General features: G+C 46.9%; 1 protein-coding gene across 1 annotated transcript; it reads right to left on the reverse strand.

Annotated features, from left to right (window-relative positions):
- Positions 1-8,000: 8,000 nt before the first annotated feature.
- On the reverse strand, positions 8,001-13,448 carry LOC123451862. Its single transcript, XM_045128407.1, has 10 exons — positions 12,799-13,448; positions 12,194-12,230; positions 11,927-12,002; positions 11,768-11,813; positions 11,583-11,681; positions 9,916-9,984; positions 9,454-9,811; positions 9,175-9,329; positions 8,562-9,048; positions 8,001-8,460 (listed from the first exon to the last, which is right to left on the reverse strand). The coding sequence occupies exons 1-10, from the start codon at positions 13,102-13,104 to the stop codon at positions 8,393-8,395; spliced, it is 1,701 nt and encodes a 566-aa protein (XP_044984342.1). The 5' UTR covers positions 13,105-13,448; the 3' UTR covers positions 8,001-8,392.
- Positions 13,449-13,660: the final 212 nt, after the last annotated feature.

Genomic DNA, 13,660 nt, shown 5'->3' on the forward strand with positions numbered 1-13,660 from the left:
AATATCAGAGTATTGTCTCGGCCCGTGTGTGTGACGACTTCGTCAATCTTACAAGCTCGACTGCTAGGGTCTTTCAGTAAAAGATTGTGCATGGGAGACTGAGGAAACTTATTGAGAAGTGACATTAGATATTCCAAACAAAATTAAAACATGTCTTGTTATGTATGATGTACACGTTACAAAGTTGAATGACACTGCAAACTAACATGCGATCTGATGGTTAGGAGGACAGTGATATTCCAGCCCGTCAGGGTCAAATCCTGTTGATCGTATTTATTACTAGATCTTTTCAGAATTTTCGTTCGGTGATACGCTTTTAAAGAAAGGGGACGTTTCCGTTGATTATGAGGCGTCTATGATAATTTTGTAAAATTTTAAGATGATATACGAGATTAGTTTTTTGAAGATGCTCATAGGGATAAGGTCTGCGTGTCTGCATGCATTGGGATAAGTGTATCCGTGTATATATGAACGCTTGTGTTTGTATTGTGTTCAAATAAAAATTGAATGGCAATAGATTATGCATAAAAAACAAAAACTCGTCCCAAATGTTTTGCTTACCTGGAGTACATACGTGGCCTCTTCTACAAGAAATTGTATTTCAAGTACAGTTTTAAGCTTTGGAAGTACCAACTGATCTATCGGAACAAATCGTGGTGGTTTAGGGCTTGTTCGGATGTTCATCGGCTCCGTGGATTTGCGGAGCACCTAATTTCCAGCTCTACTAATTTGCACTACAGCTCCACCAGCTCTTTGGCAGAATCTGGAGCGGAGGGACTCTGAACACCTCCTTAGATTCTCCGCCATCACCGTGCACGGCAGCGCGAGATCTACCTGCACCAGCTCACGCCAAGTCGCCAACCATCAGCCGCACCTACGCGCATTCCGCCGACGGACTGTTCATCGTTGTCCCCCGACCTCGTCAGCTGCGTCGGAGACGTCTTCCTCGACGCCGGCGACACCGACTATTACGTGAACCTTTGCGTCGTGTGCCGCCACCGACGAACCGTGCGGTCTAAGCCGCCCCTTCCGACCGCACAGATGGGTGATGCTCGAGCGCGACGACCTCTCCCGTCGCGTCGACTCCAGCCTCTTCCTCATCGTCGACACCGGGCGCTTCCTGCGCAAGGACCTGCCCCCTAACAACGGCTACAGCTACATCGGCGCGGCGGACGGCCTCCTCGTTCTTGAAAAGGATCGTGGGCGCGCTTACGACATATGTGTCCTCAATTCCTTCACAGACTCCATGGCTCTCTTCCCTCAGAGCATCTTCAGCCATTGTGCCCCTAATAGGCATTTTTTGGCCTGTTGGAGTTGCCCCAGCGAAATTTTTGTTCTGTGATGAAAAAAATTCCAGCCGTCCCTCATCCTAGCATGACACATGCACAGAGAAAGAGAGATGAGAGATTCCATTTTTGTATGCATATGATGTGCCTAGCAGAAAAAGGAAGGAAAGAGAAAGGAGAAAGGCTGGTCGGTGTGGTTTCTACATGTAAAAAAAGCGTCGTCCTCCTAGGGGTTGGGGTTGGTCTGATTTGGGGCTAGTTTTGAACAAATCCGACGCTAAACGAGGAGTGGAGATGCTCTTACATCCTTGTATCTCATTGCGGGCGCTTTCTCTTCTCGTCTGTCACCGGACGACCGTGTGTGCGTCGTGTGACCCGAGCCATCCTTACCCTATGTGGTCTTGGATCGAGCATATAAGCAGCACCTCAATCTGCACGGTGGTGTCCTTCCGAGGCCGGGTATACATCAGTGGATAATGCTAGGGCGTTGTTGCTTGTGTGTGTGCCGTGGCACTCTAGGCTGTCTGCGAAGGGCACGCATGTCTTCAAGGTTCACTTGGAGGGCAAGGTCCTGGAGCCGGTCAAGAACATCGGAAACCGTGCTATCTTCCTTGGTCGCCGTTGTTGCCTCTCTGTAAACGTTGATCATCTTCCTGCCGTCCAAGGTAACTGTATGTATTACAGCGACGATGCCACCAGTCGAATTCAGATTTATGAGTATCACCTTGAGGACGGCAGCCGGAAGGTGCTCAAACTTTGCACTCTGGACCGCCCCTTGAGCCTTGCCCAGGTTATTCTTTACTACTGCTGAGGACGTTGAAAATTATCAGTGGCACTCTCATAGTTAACTGAATAGGAAGAGATCAAATTGCATGTTTTGATGCCTGGTAGATTCAGTATGATCCATCGTTTTGGTAATGAACTTATGTATTACTACTTTTTTCTTTTCAGATGTTATGTTATGGACTTCATTTCAGATTTGATTCAGTTTTCAACATTAGGTCATTTATTTATCTCACTTAGTGTGTGTGCCAGGACAATTTTACTCTGAATTCAACTATTATCTTATTTTCTTTGTGGTGGGTTTATTCATTATTCAACTGTATAGAAGGTTTCATGGTGTAGTTGGTTATCACACCAGGGTAACACACATCCCCAATTCAAACGGGCGACGGTTTCAGCATATTCGACGGAGGACTCTAGAATCATCAGAATATAGATGCCAGTTAAAGCGTGTTGATAATGTAAGAGATGTTGGGACAGGCTGAACTTGACATGTGATATATAAAGAGAGATCAAAATACTAAAATATCACCAAAGAACTAGTCATTAAAAGGGATGCATGGAACTTACTTCCACATGTAAGAACCAGTGCTTGGCTTGTTTAGAACTGAAAGGCTTCGTTATTATTGTTGTTGTATAACACTAGCTCTGTGCTCGAACATTGAGATGTTTTTTTTCTTTTTTGACAAGATAGTCACTATGAATTTGTCATGTCCATGTGCAGAGCCTCTTGGTTGAGTAGTCCTAGGATACTGAACCACCGCCAGTAAATTTTGTTTGCATATTTTGCAAAATTTCCCATGACTTTTGTATATAAAACTGCACACAAATTCTATATGTTAATTTAGTCTTGATGATGCTCTGCATGCCTCATTTGGAGTTGGAAAATTCAACCAATCCAAATAGGTAAACATTCTGCAAAAATATTCTGAACCAAGTAGTACTAGTCTTCATTTTTAGCTTGAAAGCAAATACTTGCACACTCGAATATTGTTCGGCCAGAGCCTGCGATATGCTCACGATACCATGCATCATCCTTATTGAAAAGGACGATCTTCTGATTGTGAATGAAAATTTATGTGCAAACTTGAAAACCTTGGGGTTGGGGACTATTAACATGACTAACATGCACAAATGCCTCTTGATGAAGTAGTGGTGGAAAATGTGCCAACATAGTTGTTATGGGTCATTGGGTTCAATTGCTCACGGCAAAATACTTTCCTCGTGGAGAACACTTATTCTCAGCCCCTCATAATAACCCTCAGTTTTGGATATATCTCTTTAAGTTTCAAGGTGATTTTCAGCAGACATTAAGTTGATTCCCGAATCTGCTGATTCCCCTACTAAGTTTTGGTTATACTGGTGGACTGGGCATCCCCTCCCCCCCCCCCCACCCCACCCCCCACCCCCCAAAAAAAATCGCTCCTTCCTAGCAACCTATTTTGTTATGGTGGTAACCATGAAGTAGTTAGTAATAGCATACACCCTAATAGAATTGCATCTCCTTCGCCGCCTCGTGCACAACCCATCGTCGTTCCTCTCGTTGTTGTTGTTCTCTGAGATCCCATCCCACTAACAGAGCTGACCTCCGGAACCCCATCTCTTATGGTCGTGCAACTCGAGAAAGGTGATTTGGTTTCTGAGGAACCTATGGGCGTGGCTGCTCGTTGTTGATAATCTTCACCCACTATTTTGACTACATACTCGACCTCCCACTGAAGTCGCAAAGAAGGGGACGAGGTAAATGTTGCAGCGGCCGCCGCACGCGGTTTTGTCCTTGCCAACTATAGGGTATGATATATTCACCCCTTATTTAATATACGGATTCATGTGTTAGGTGTAAAAAAAATCGCGGGGGTACTTGTTGCTTTGTTCATGTTCTGTACTTAGTATTTGCTCACATGTGTAATATCAGTATAAGATTAACGTTGTTTTTGCTATGATCATGATTTATTTATAGATTTACTTAATTGAAAACTTTCTAATATTTCCATGTTCTAGATAGGTTAGCTTTATTTGGATCTTGGTAGTTCATGTGTCTATCAAAGAGGGGAAATGATTTGCTCTTTGTGCAACGACTTCTGCATCTTCTTCCATATTGTTATGTGGTATTGTTCAGTTTCACTAACTCTCTGGACCGGTGGTGATCGAATGCAAGCCTATAACGGGGTTATGCTCCAGCCGATCTTCACCGATTTTTATGATCTCGTCTCAAGCAGTGAGTGGCGAGGTCGTTTGAAGGTCTCTTTCCTTAATATGATTTTCTATGCATTTACTTTTTATATTGGTGGTTCTGCATCCAGTTGTTCATTGTATTGGCATTTTACTTATTAGGTTTAAGATATTATTTTGGTGTCTTTTCTAAAAAAGGAAGTTCAATGATGTGACATCTAACGTGAGGTTTTTTTTAGGGGAATGCCCGTTGTAACACTTTATTAACTAACTTCATAACACTGTAGTATCAAAAATAGTGTCTGAAAGAATAAGACTAGGTGGATCACCTTCCCAAAATACTACAACTTCAGAATCGTAAACATGTCTAGGCTAGGAGGTTTGTTACAGAGGGCGCTTGCAGGATGAAGTGGAGGCTTAAGGAAAATTCATGATGTCGGCCGAGGCTTCGGTTATGGGACTGAAGCCTGGGCCCACACCCGAAAACAAACAGGCGTATTAGTGAGATTGGAACACATATCCGTATAGGTTTGTCTGCGTAGCTAACTTTTCATAAGTTTGGCTTTTTTTGCTAAAAGTGCGGTGAATAAATTGAAAACTACAAGTGTGACAAGATTTGATAAGGGCATCCCAGAATTGAATTATTTGTTTAAGATTACTTCCGGATTTAGGTGTTTTAGTTGCCCGCATAAGATCAACCAGGCCCGTGCGGAAAGAAAATGGGTTGGTTGGTTACCAGCATACACTATTGGGCATGCATCGCATGAACTTTAAAGCAGCTCTGGGCTTGTCTTACGAGGCACGCTCGAATCGGCAGTTTCTCGCGAGCCAGGCCCTATCGAGGCACGTGGACGGCGGGGGTTGCACGCGAGGAGCCACCCTCAAGAAGTTGTGTTGCTTACCGAAGCGCCGACAATTATTACCCTCACCTTCCCTCACCGCTCCCTCTCCCCTCTCTCCACTCACCTACGGTAGCGGCAACGTGCAACAGGATTTGAGAACAACAACAAGACCTCTGGCCACCTTCACCGGCATCCGTGGCGCAGCACTTTGGCAATGGCGGTAAGCAATTTTTCCCCTCTGCACCTACTAGTTTGCATCCTATTTGAGTTTAGGTTTGATCCGCATTAAGGAAAAGGGGAATCGGGGTGTCATAACATCGTCATGGCTAGCGTTACATATGAGGTTCCCGATCGGGTTAAGTACAAGAGGGATGTGGATTAGGGTTCATCTTACACAGTACACACAAATCTTATCATCGGGAACCCCGGGGGCGATTGGAACGGCCGGTGGCCTTGACCTTGGTCTTGGTGTTCTTCTTCTCTTCTTCCTCTCTGGAGTCCAGCTCGATGGGCATGCTTCAATGTCCTGGATCCGGCGCCCTCACAATCATGACCATTGCATCTTCTTCCACCTCCATAGCCACCGGTTCTTGATCCTCCTCCAGCGGCACCACCACAGTGTTTGTGGTGAAGTACACTACCACACGATGGTCATGAGGATACCGTATGTATTTGGCCCGCTTTGCCCTTTGTCCAACGTAGCCGGAGTCGGCTTCACTCATAGCACAGCGAAGTATGTCAACTAACATAGCGCCCTTCGCTGGGTCAGGAGTCAATGTCTTCAACTCCTTCGGCATGGCCTTCTGCACCACAACGTCTCACTCTTTGTGCAGCTCTTCCATGTTGCTGAAGTTTGAGCACACTTCCATGGTGTTCCCAAACTTAGTGCGGTCACCGAATGAGCACCCTAGGAAGAATGCCCTTCATCCAATGCCCCAAGGGAAGGGGTTGGGGTTGTGGTTTGACTTATTGTCGAAGTTCATTTCGATGGGTTGGAGGAAGAGTGAGAGAGAGATAGGTGGAGTGGTGACCGTCAGGCTGGGTAAATAAAGGGGTTCTGGATGATAGATTTTAATGTCGATGTTGTAACGTTCATATTACAAATCCTAACCGTTTGAACCTCTTCAATGCAGATCGACACGAAGAGCAAGGGGAAGGAGGTGGTACCACCAAAGGAGCAAGACAAGGGCAAGGACGTGGTGCCCCCCCCCTCACGGATGATGCTCGTCCAGGTGACGTCTGTCCGGAACCCTGACACGGACGATGACCAGTCGGAGGAGCCCCCCGGCGGCAAGCGCCGGAACTACGGCCACTACCATTAGATGGGAGGGCCAACCAACTTCTACATGGTGATCATGCCCCCCCCCCCCAGCTGGGGGCCATACCTATGCCGCTGGACTTCATAAAGCACTTCCCGTCGGTGCCACATGAGTTCAAGTGGATGACGAACACCGACTGCTCCTGGAGGGTGACTGTCTGGCTGTTGATCGGCAGGGTCACCCTCGATCAGGGCTAGGCCACCTTCGTCGCCGTCCATCAAATCAAGATTGGCTTCATGGTGACCTTCAAGCTGCTCACTCCTGACATGCTGAAGGTCATCGTGTTCAATGACGATGACATTGAAGTGGTGACCAGGTGCGAGAAGCACGACGACATCTTTGCCGTGAACCCCTAGGACAGCCCCGACATGCTCCAGCTGCTTCACTTTAATATGGAACTGTTATGCGTTTGAATTGATCTGTTATGTGTGATATAACTTTTATATCTGCTCGGTACTATGTTCTGTTATGTGTGTTCTTTTTAAGGTCGTTGTGTGCTCGTAACCTCACCACCATGCCCAAGAGGTTACAAGACAAGAGGTGATGCATGTCACCAAACAGCTGTGCAACCAAACAGACAATCAAACTAAGTGCAGAAGTCAATTTTGTGCTTGTTTTACCTCAGTCAGGCCTTGTTCACTAGACTCAACGGGCCAGTCCCAGCGACTACACCGGCCAAACACGCCCAAAAATATATGCCTATGAGAGCATCTCCAACAGGCGCGCTTCGCGCCGCGCCTAAAAAACGAGTTTGCCGCGCGCTGGTCAACTGGTTTTGCGCGTCGCGCAGTGCTGGCTCCAGCAGTAGCTATAAAATGCAGAGCGCGCTCCGCTGCAGCAGCGCGCAAAAATGCAGCGCGCGCGCCGCTGCAGCAGCGCCCAAAATGCAATGTGAAACATTCATCAAAATGCAATAACATGCGAAATTTAACACAAACAAGTAGATGGTCATCCCCACAAGTTCATCCAACCAAGTTCAAAATGCAAACCAAGTTCAAAATACAAGTTCATCCGGCGGCGGCGGCGGCGCCAGCGCCAACGGCGGCCGCGCTAGGGTTTTCGGCGGAGGCGGCGGCTGTACAGCGGGGTCAGCGGGGCGCCGGTGTGCGCGTCCATGGTGGCCGGGGCGCTGGCGCGCGGGGGAGAAAGGAGGAAGGAAGGGAGAGTTCGCGCGCGCTCGAGTCTGCCGCGCGCCGAAGTGGGCGCCCGAAATACGCAGCGCGGGATGGGGCTAGGACCAGCGCGCTCAAATCGTTTTAGCGCGCCCGCTGGAGCTGTCTGCTGCGTTGCGCGCGCGGCGCTAGTATAGCGCGGCTGTTGGAGATGCTCTGACAGGTTGAACATGCTAAAACAGTGTGCGCACACAGTTGTCTCACAATTTGGCAGTGTGTGGCTATGAACCAAACAACCCATATGACTCCATGTGCGACCAATTTCAGGCTGAAAGCGTATCATATCAATCTCTCCATGTGTGAAGTTTCAGCCTGAAAGTGCATCGTATCAATCCCTCCATGTGTGACCAATTTCAACCTGAAAGTTTTTTTTGCAAACTAAAGAGTTTTTTTCTTCTTCTTTAGATTAGACAGGCAACGAACAAATTGCGGCAACAATACAAGAACACTCGATATAATCTATACAGATTGGTTCCCCTGTGGTTTCTACAACATCAGAACTTTTTCGAACCTCTGAACCCGACTTAATTACGCTGTTAATACCCTCTACACACATATCTCTGCAATCTGCATGCTATTCTAACTCCTAAGTAACTAGGCAATTACACCAGACAAAGAACAATGGAGATACCCTTTCTCAGAAGAAAAGAAAAACAATGGGGGTACCAGGCCACGGTGCGGCACAGCAGCAGCGACTCGGGAAAAAAAAAACAATGAGCGCAATATGATTCAGCAAAGTCCTTGCTTGGTGCTCGCGAAACCGTGGCCAGAATCATGCTTCCAAATGTCAAATTATCCATGTCGAGCTTGGGTCTGTATCAATCGGCCATATGCGTCTGTATCCGGTTCGTGACCAGCTGCGCCGTAGGTGCAAACATGACTGACCCTGCAAAGACAGATCAGTGCTGAGAGTGAGTTACTCAACTTTTGAGGTGCAAGGGACAGGGGATGTAGAAAATGAGGCAAACCAACAGTCTGGGTTAGCACCTGGCACAGCATTAAAACCATTCATAGTTTGGTGCATGGTGGGCCGTTCCTCATCAACAATATGGCTGCTCTTCAGCTGAACGGAATGTTCATCTCGGTCTACCGGAACCTGTGGCAACGATCCACATTGCAGGCTTGGTACTGCCTGAGAATCGATCGTCTGAGCGGTGTTGGCAGACACATGTGACGCGGCATCTGGATGAGGCCCAGCCGAATGGCCTGCACTTGCAGGATCATCAACAGTTTTCTGCTCACTTGATGCAGCTGTGCTGCTTGGTGGTGGTGTTGGTATCGAAGATGGAGTCGGTGCAGGTGGCTGAAATGTGTTTGGTGATTCGGCATCTCCTACCCACCCACGACCAAATGTTATTCCAGGAGGAATGGCCCGTTCAATTCGGTTCGATGCAACTTCCCAACCGACCGGGCCGAGCTGTGCAGCAAAACGTGCCAGACTGCGGGAATAAGCCTGCGGCAACTGAGCACCAATCTGATAAAAAAGTGTGTTAAACTGAGAGTAATATCATCTTGCTGTTCAGAAAAGTCAACAGAAACCTAAAACTATATTGGCGTATCCTAAATCGTTAGGGGAGGTGACTTGTATTGGACACTCAACTGGTACAAGAACCTTCCTTGTCCCGTTGTATGAGGTTGCCACTGGCAGCTCATATAGTGAACTGGATGGTTGATTCTGATAATATGTAGTCCGACGGCTCTCTTCTACCAGAAGTGGCTTCTTCCCCATTTTTCCTGACCATTTACTCCCGGACCCTGGGCCAAAGGGAAGACATCAAAGAATGTTAAAGGGGGAAACAGATTGGCCAAATCTGGATGGATGTCTTCCTTCGGCAACATCCCTCTAAAAATGCTGAGTTTTCAAAATGATAGAAGAAACCTGAATAATTTTCAATACTTTCCAATTTGCGCTCGCTGGACCAAGTGTGCTCATTGTTCCTATGGGCAAAAGAAGCTTTCAGTACATCTGCAATTCTCCGCTGTATATCATACCCTGAGTGTGCATAAAGTCCACTATTTCCAGCAGTAGCAAGTGTCGCCGCAGAAAAGTTTGCCGTAGCACGTTCTGCTGGTGGCTGCTCAACTTGCTGCTTGACAGCGTTCTTTGGAGGCCTGCCCCTTCGACGCTGTGGTTTTGGCTCTGGCTCTGGCAATGGTTCTGGTTCTGGTTCACTGGCATCACTATCTTGCCTAAGATTCTCAAAGTCCTTCTTAGCAACCTCTTGAATAGATCGTGCCTATAATAGATTACATGTGAATGTTACATATGCACCACATCTCATGGGTTAATAAAAAAAACATCACAAGACTCATCACCAAACAAGTAGGTTCAAGATTTGACCTGTCGATAGTATACTGTGTCTGGTGAGTTGTAGCACATGGCGTTCGAGGTTATCAAAAACACATCATCCTGTAAATAGGAAATTTATGTCATTTTGAATGAGCTTAGTATAATATAAATAATATTTTGAGCTTAGTTAAACACCATTGATTATAAATTAAGTACTGGTACAGCCAGCATTCAACAGCGGGTCAAAGTTCCATTTGTTCTTGGGGTGTGACTTGCATGACCAAGGCCATGGTTTAAAAGAAAGCATGCTATAAATAAAACTAGGTAAAGGAAATGATGTTAGTGATCTGAGGTAAGACTAAATCGAATGCTCAATGAAAATGCAGATCTGTGATGCTGGTTACAGGCGTATAGTATATATAGAACCAATATTTTTCAAGTGGCAACAGAGGTGGCAGCAGATAAGTAAGTACATCAAGTAGAAATGGTGGCACCAGAGCAAACCTACTCACTTCATTAAATATATATCCCATTCTCATGCATAACAAACAACTGATAACTTCAATCTGAAGTCCAACACACTTTGTTGCTGAGTACTACTATGACAAACTTCATAAGAGGTCATAGGTACAAGCATTCCATTTTCTAAATTACTTGTAATTTATCTTATTCTACTTCTTTGACCATAAGTAACATAAGTACTGCATGTACAAGATTTTTATATACTTAGTAGAACATGGAACTTCGTAGTGAATATTGTACAAGCATACACACACTGGTGTTTTCTCTCTAAACAAAGCGTCATTTCATCTTGACTCAAATGAATGAAAAAGCTTTTATTTCATAGAAATTCATGAGGGCATTATTTCCATTTGAAAAATTATACATTTACAGCTTGGCCTGTCTATCATGCACATTTTGAGAATAATTCACAGTTTATTTATTTACCTGCTAGAAGGAATGTCGTTCTTTCTACTTGTGTTGCTAGTTATTCTTATGGAACTATATATAAATCGCATACCTTACATGGCTTGTTAGTACCCAAATTACATAAACAACCTTTGACATAAGTGGGCATGCAGATACAGAAAGACAACGGCACCAGATATTCATTAGATATAAACACTTATTCCTTCACTTACTATAACAGATACCTTCATTTAGATTTCAGTTTCAATTCAAAGACACTTGTTAACTGTATTTACACATTAAACTGTATTTACTGTATTGGTCTTGAAATGTGTTGTGCTTTATATAGTTCTATCTTCCCTTGAGAGTACATGAGATCAGAAGATATCGATTACATGGACCATTGTCAGAAGCAAATCTTCCAGGTTTCAATTATGCATTTGCACTATTTCAAATCCATTGAAGAGGATCCAACAGAATGAATATCTGGTCCTCAAAAGCACAGTGCATTGGCGCAGCGATACAGGATACAAGACTCCAATGACAACAGTACATAATATATTCTGAAGCAAACAAGATGCCATAATTTTACTAACTGAATATTGATCTATAAGAATCTCAACAAAAATGTGAGGGCTGGTGTTACAAAGAAGAGAAACATCAGCATGGAAGGAACCATTAGCCTCACAGGGTGGATGAATAATCTAGCTGATCTAGCAACTAAGTCAACCAAATCGCTGTAACAGCTGATTAAACCAGAAAAGGTCAAACAGCACGACCACAAGTAAAAAAAAAGATTCCACACTGACCTCAAACTGCTCCAGGTTGGCATATGCCCCCTTATCAAGCTTCTTCCTAACTGTCGAAAAATCCATGGGGTGCTTGACAATATCTTTGTAGTCAGGCAGCTGACAGTACATGGGCAATCACAAGCAAACCAATCAGCTTCCAATAAAACAAAACCAAGAAAACAAGCATTCGCTTCAAAACACACCTCCTCGTCATCAACCGGCTCCGAGAATACGCCATATGTGTCCTTCCTGCACGAAAACAGAGAAACCGGCCTCAGATAAGTTGCCACTGAAACGGGAAGGGAGGAACAAAAAGAAAAAGAAGACGAAGAAGCAGAAGCAGAGAAAGCATAGCAACTCACTTCTGCAGCCTATCAAGGATGAAGACCAATAACTTTTTGTCAGGCAGGGGCGTCGTGGGGCCGGAATCTGACGGCTCTGAGCACAGGAACAATCAGCATTAATTAATTAAACAGGAAACGAACCGGAATGCATCCACCAGTACAGGAATTAAAAAATGGCATCTTTTTTGTTCGTGCACATTCGTTCGTCGTCCAGTATTACTATTATTTCGCCTCCGTCGGAAACCTGAAGAAGAATAAATGCATGGGACGAGGGGGAAAACCGACCTTCACGCCCATCCGTCACTGTCCTCCTCTTTTCTCCCTGCAGCGGCAGCGGCAGCGGCAGCAAAAAGATAAGTAAAGAAGTTAGTATAGTAGACAAGAATTAAAATATCCAGACGGAAATCCCTGGGAGAAAATCGCGAGACCCGGGGCAGAAAAAGGCGCCAGAAAAGGCGGCAGTTACCGAGCAAGCACTCAGAGAGATCCTTACTTATATACCCTGCCGTCGCCGGGGGAAATATTTGGCGCGAAAGGCAGGGCGAAGCCAGACCAAAAAAAGGCACGCCTTTAAAAGCTCCGATGCATAAAAGAAATGGCGCCAATTATTGCCGGGGGATGCGAGCGAGCGAGCGAGCCAGGGTTTTGGTTTATCCGCCGAATGATTGGGAGAGGGAGGGAGCCGAGCCGGGCGGCGTTGACCACTGTCGCGGCGGCAGAGGGGGGCAGAGTGGGGGGCAGTAAAATAAATAGCGGGGCGCGGGCAGAGAGGGAGGGAGAGGGGGAGGCCCTTTCCGCGGCTGGGACGGCGGGGCGGGCGGCTCGGGCGGTGCAGATCCGCGGCGAATTGGGCGAATTCGGGCGGGGAGGGCGCAGATCGGGGCGCAAACCTTGGCCGATCCGTCGTGGAGGCCGACGACGAGGCGCAACTTCTTCTCGCGGCGGGGGTCGTCGTCGTCGTCGCCCGAGTCGTCCTCGTCCTGCGGCGCAGGGTTGCGGCGCGTGGAGGGGCGGCGCTGCTGGTGCGGCGGCGGGGGCGGGGGCGGCGGCGGGGGCGCCTGCTGCAGCTTCTGGAGGCGGAGGCTGCGCTTCTGGAGGTCGAGAAGGGAGGGCCGGCCCTTCTTCTTCCGCTTCCGGCGGGGCGGGGGAGGCGCCGACATCGCCGCCGGCCGCGGCGGCGGCTGCTGCTTGCCCATTGCACGGCGGGGCGGGGCGGGGCGTCTGCGCTCTGTTCGCGGCAGGGGCGTTGCGGGTGGGTATCGCGTGTGCCGGGGGGCGTGCTGGGGGTGGGTACACTTTTTGGTGCGCTGCGGTTCTGCGCCCTTTTTTTTTTCTTTCTCTTTTTCTTTTTCTTTTTTCTCCGGTGGTTTGGGCTGGGCTGGGTCTCTTTGTACACCACGTGAGCTGCGTGCGATCGGGATCCGTATTAGTAAAGTAAAAATACGTATTCATACTGTATCATGTATATGTATGTAGTATGTTGTTAGGGCATCCTAAGGTAAAGAATTGAAAGAAACTGACGCTTTTGGAAGCTCCGGGACTCTAGGCCGTTTGATCGAAATCTCGACGCTCAGAGATTCTGGATGGTTCAATTGAAATCACAACGCGACGCCATCCATTTGATCTCTTTGTAAATCCCATACCGTTATGGGGGGTAGTTTTGTCATTTCACGTCGACACATAAAAAGACAGCAGCTTCCCGTGTTAGAACCCTAGTTGCCACCCCACCCACGTGTTCTCCTTTGCTCGCTC

This window comes from Hordeum vulgare, chromosome 5H (assembly GCF_904849725.1).
Source record: "Hordeum vulgare subsp. vulgare chromosome 5H, MorexV3_pseudomolecules_assembly, whole genome shotgun sequence".
Lineage (NCBI taxonomy): Eukaryota > Viridiplantae > Streptophyta > Magnoliopsida > Poales > Poaceae > Hordeum > Hordeum vulgare.

Coding starts and splice junctions, on each gene's coding strand:
- LOC123451862 (XM_045128407.1), bottom strand. CDS start 13,104: ATGGGCAAGCAGCAGCCGCCGCCGCGGCCGGCGGCGATGTCGGCGCCT. Junction 9,985..11,582: donor CCAACCTGGAGCAGTTTGAG/GTCAGTGTGGAA, acceptor TCCTATTTACAG/GATGATGTGTTTTTGATAAC. Junction 9,330..9,453: donor AAGTATTGAAAATTATTCAG/GTTTCTTCTATC, acceptor CCTTTGGCCCAG/GGTCCGGGAGTAAATGGTCA.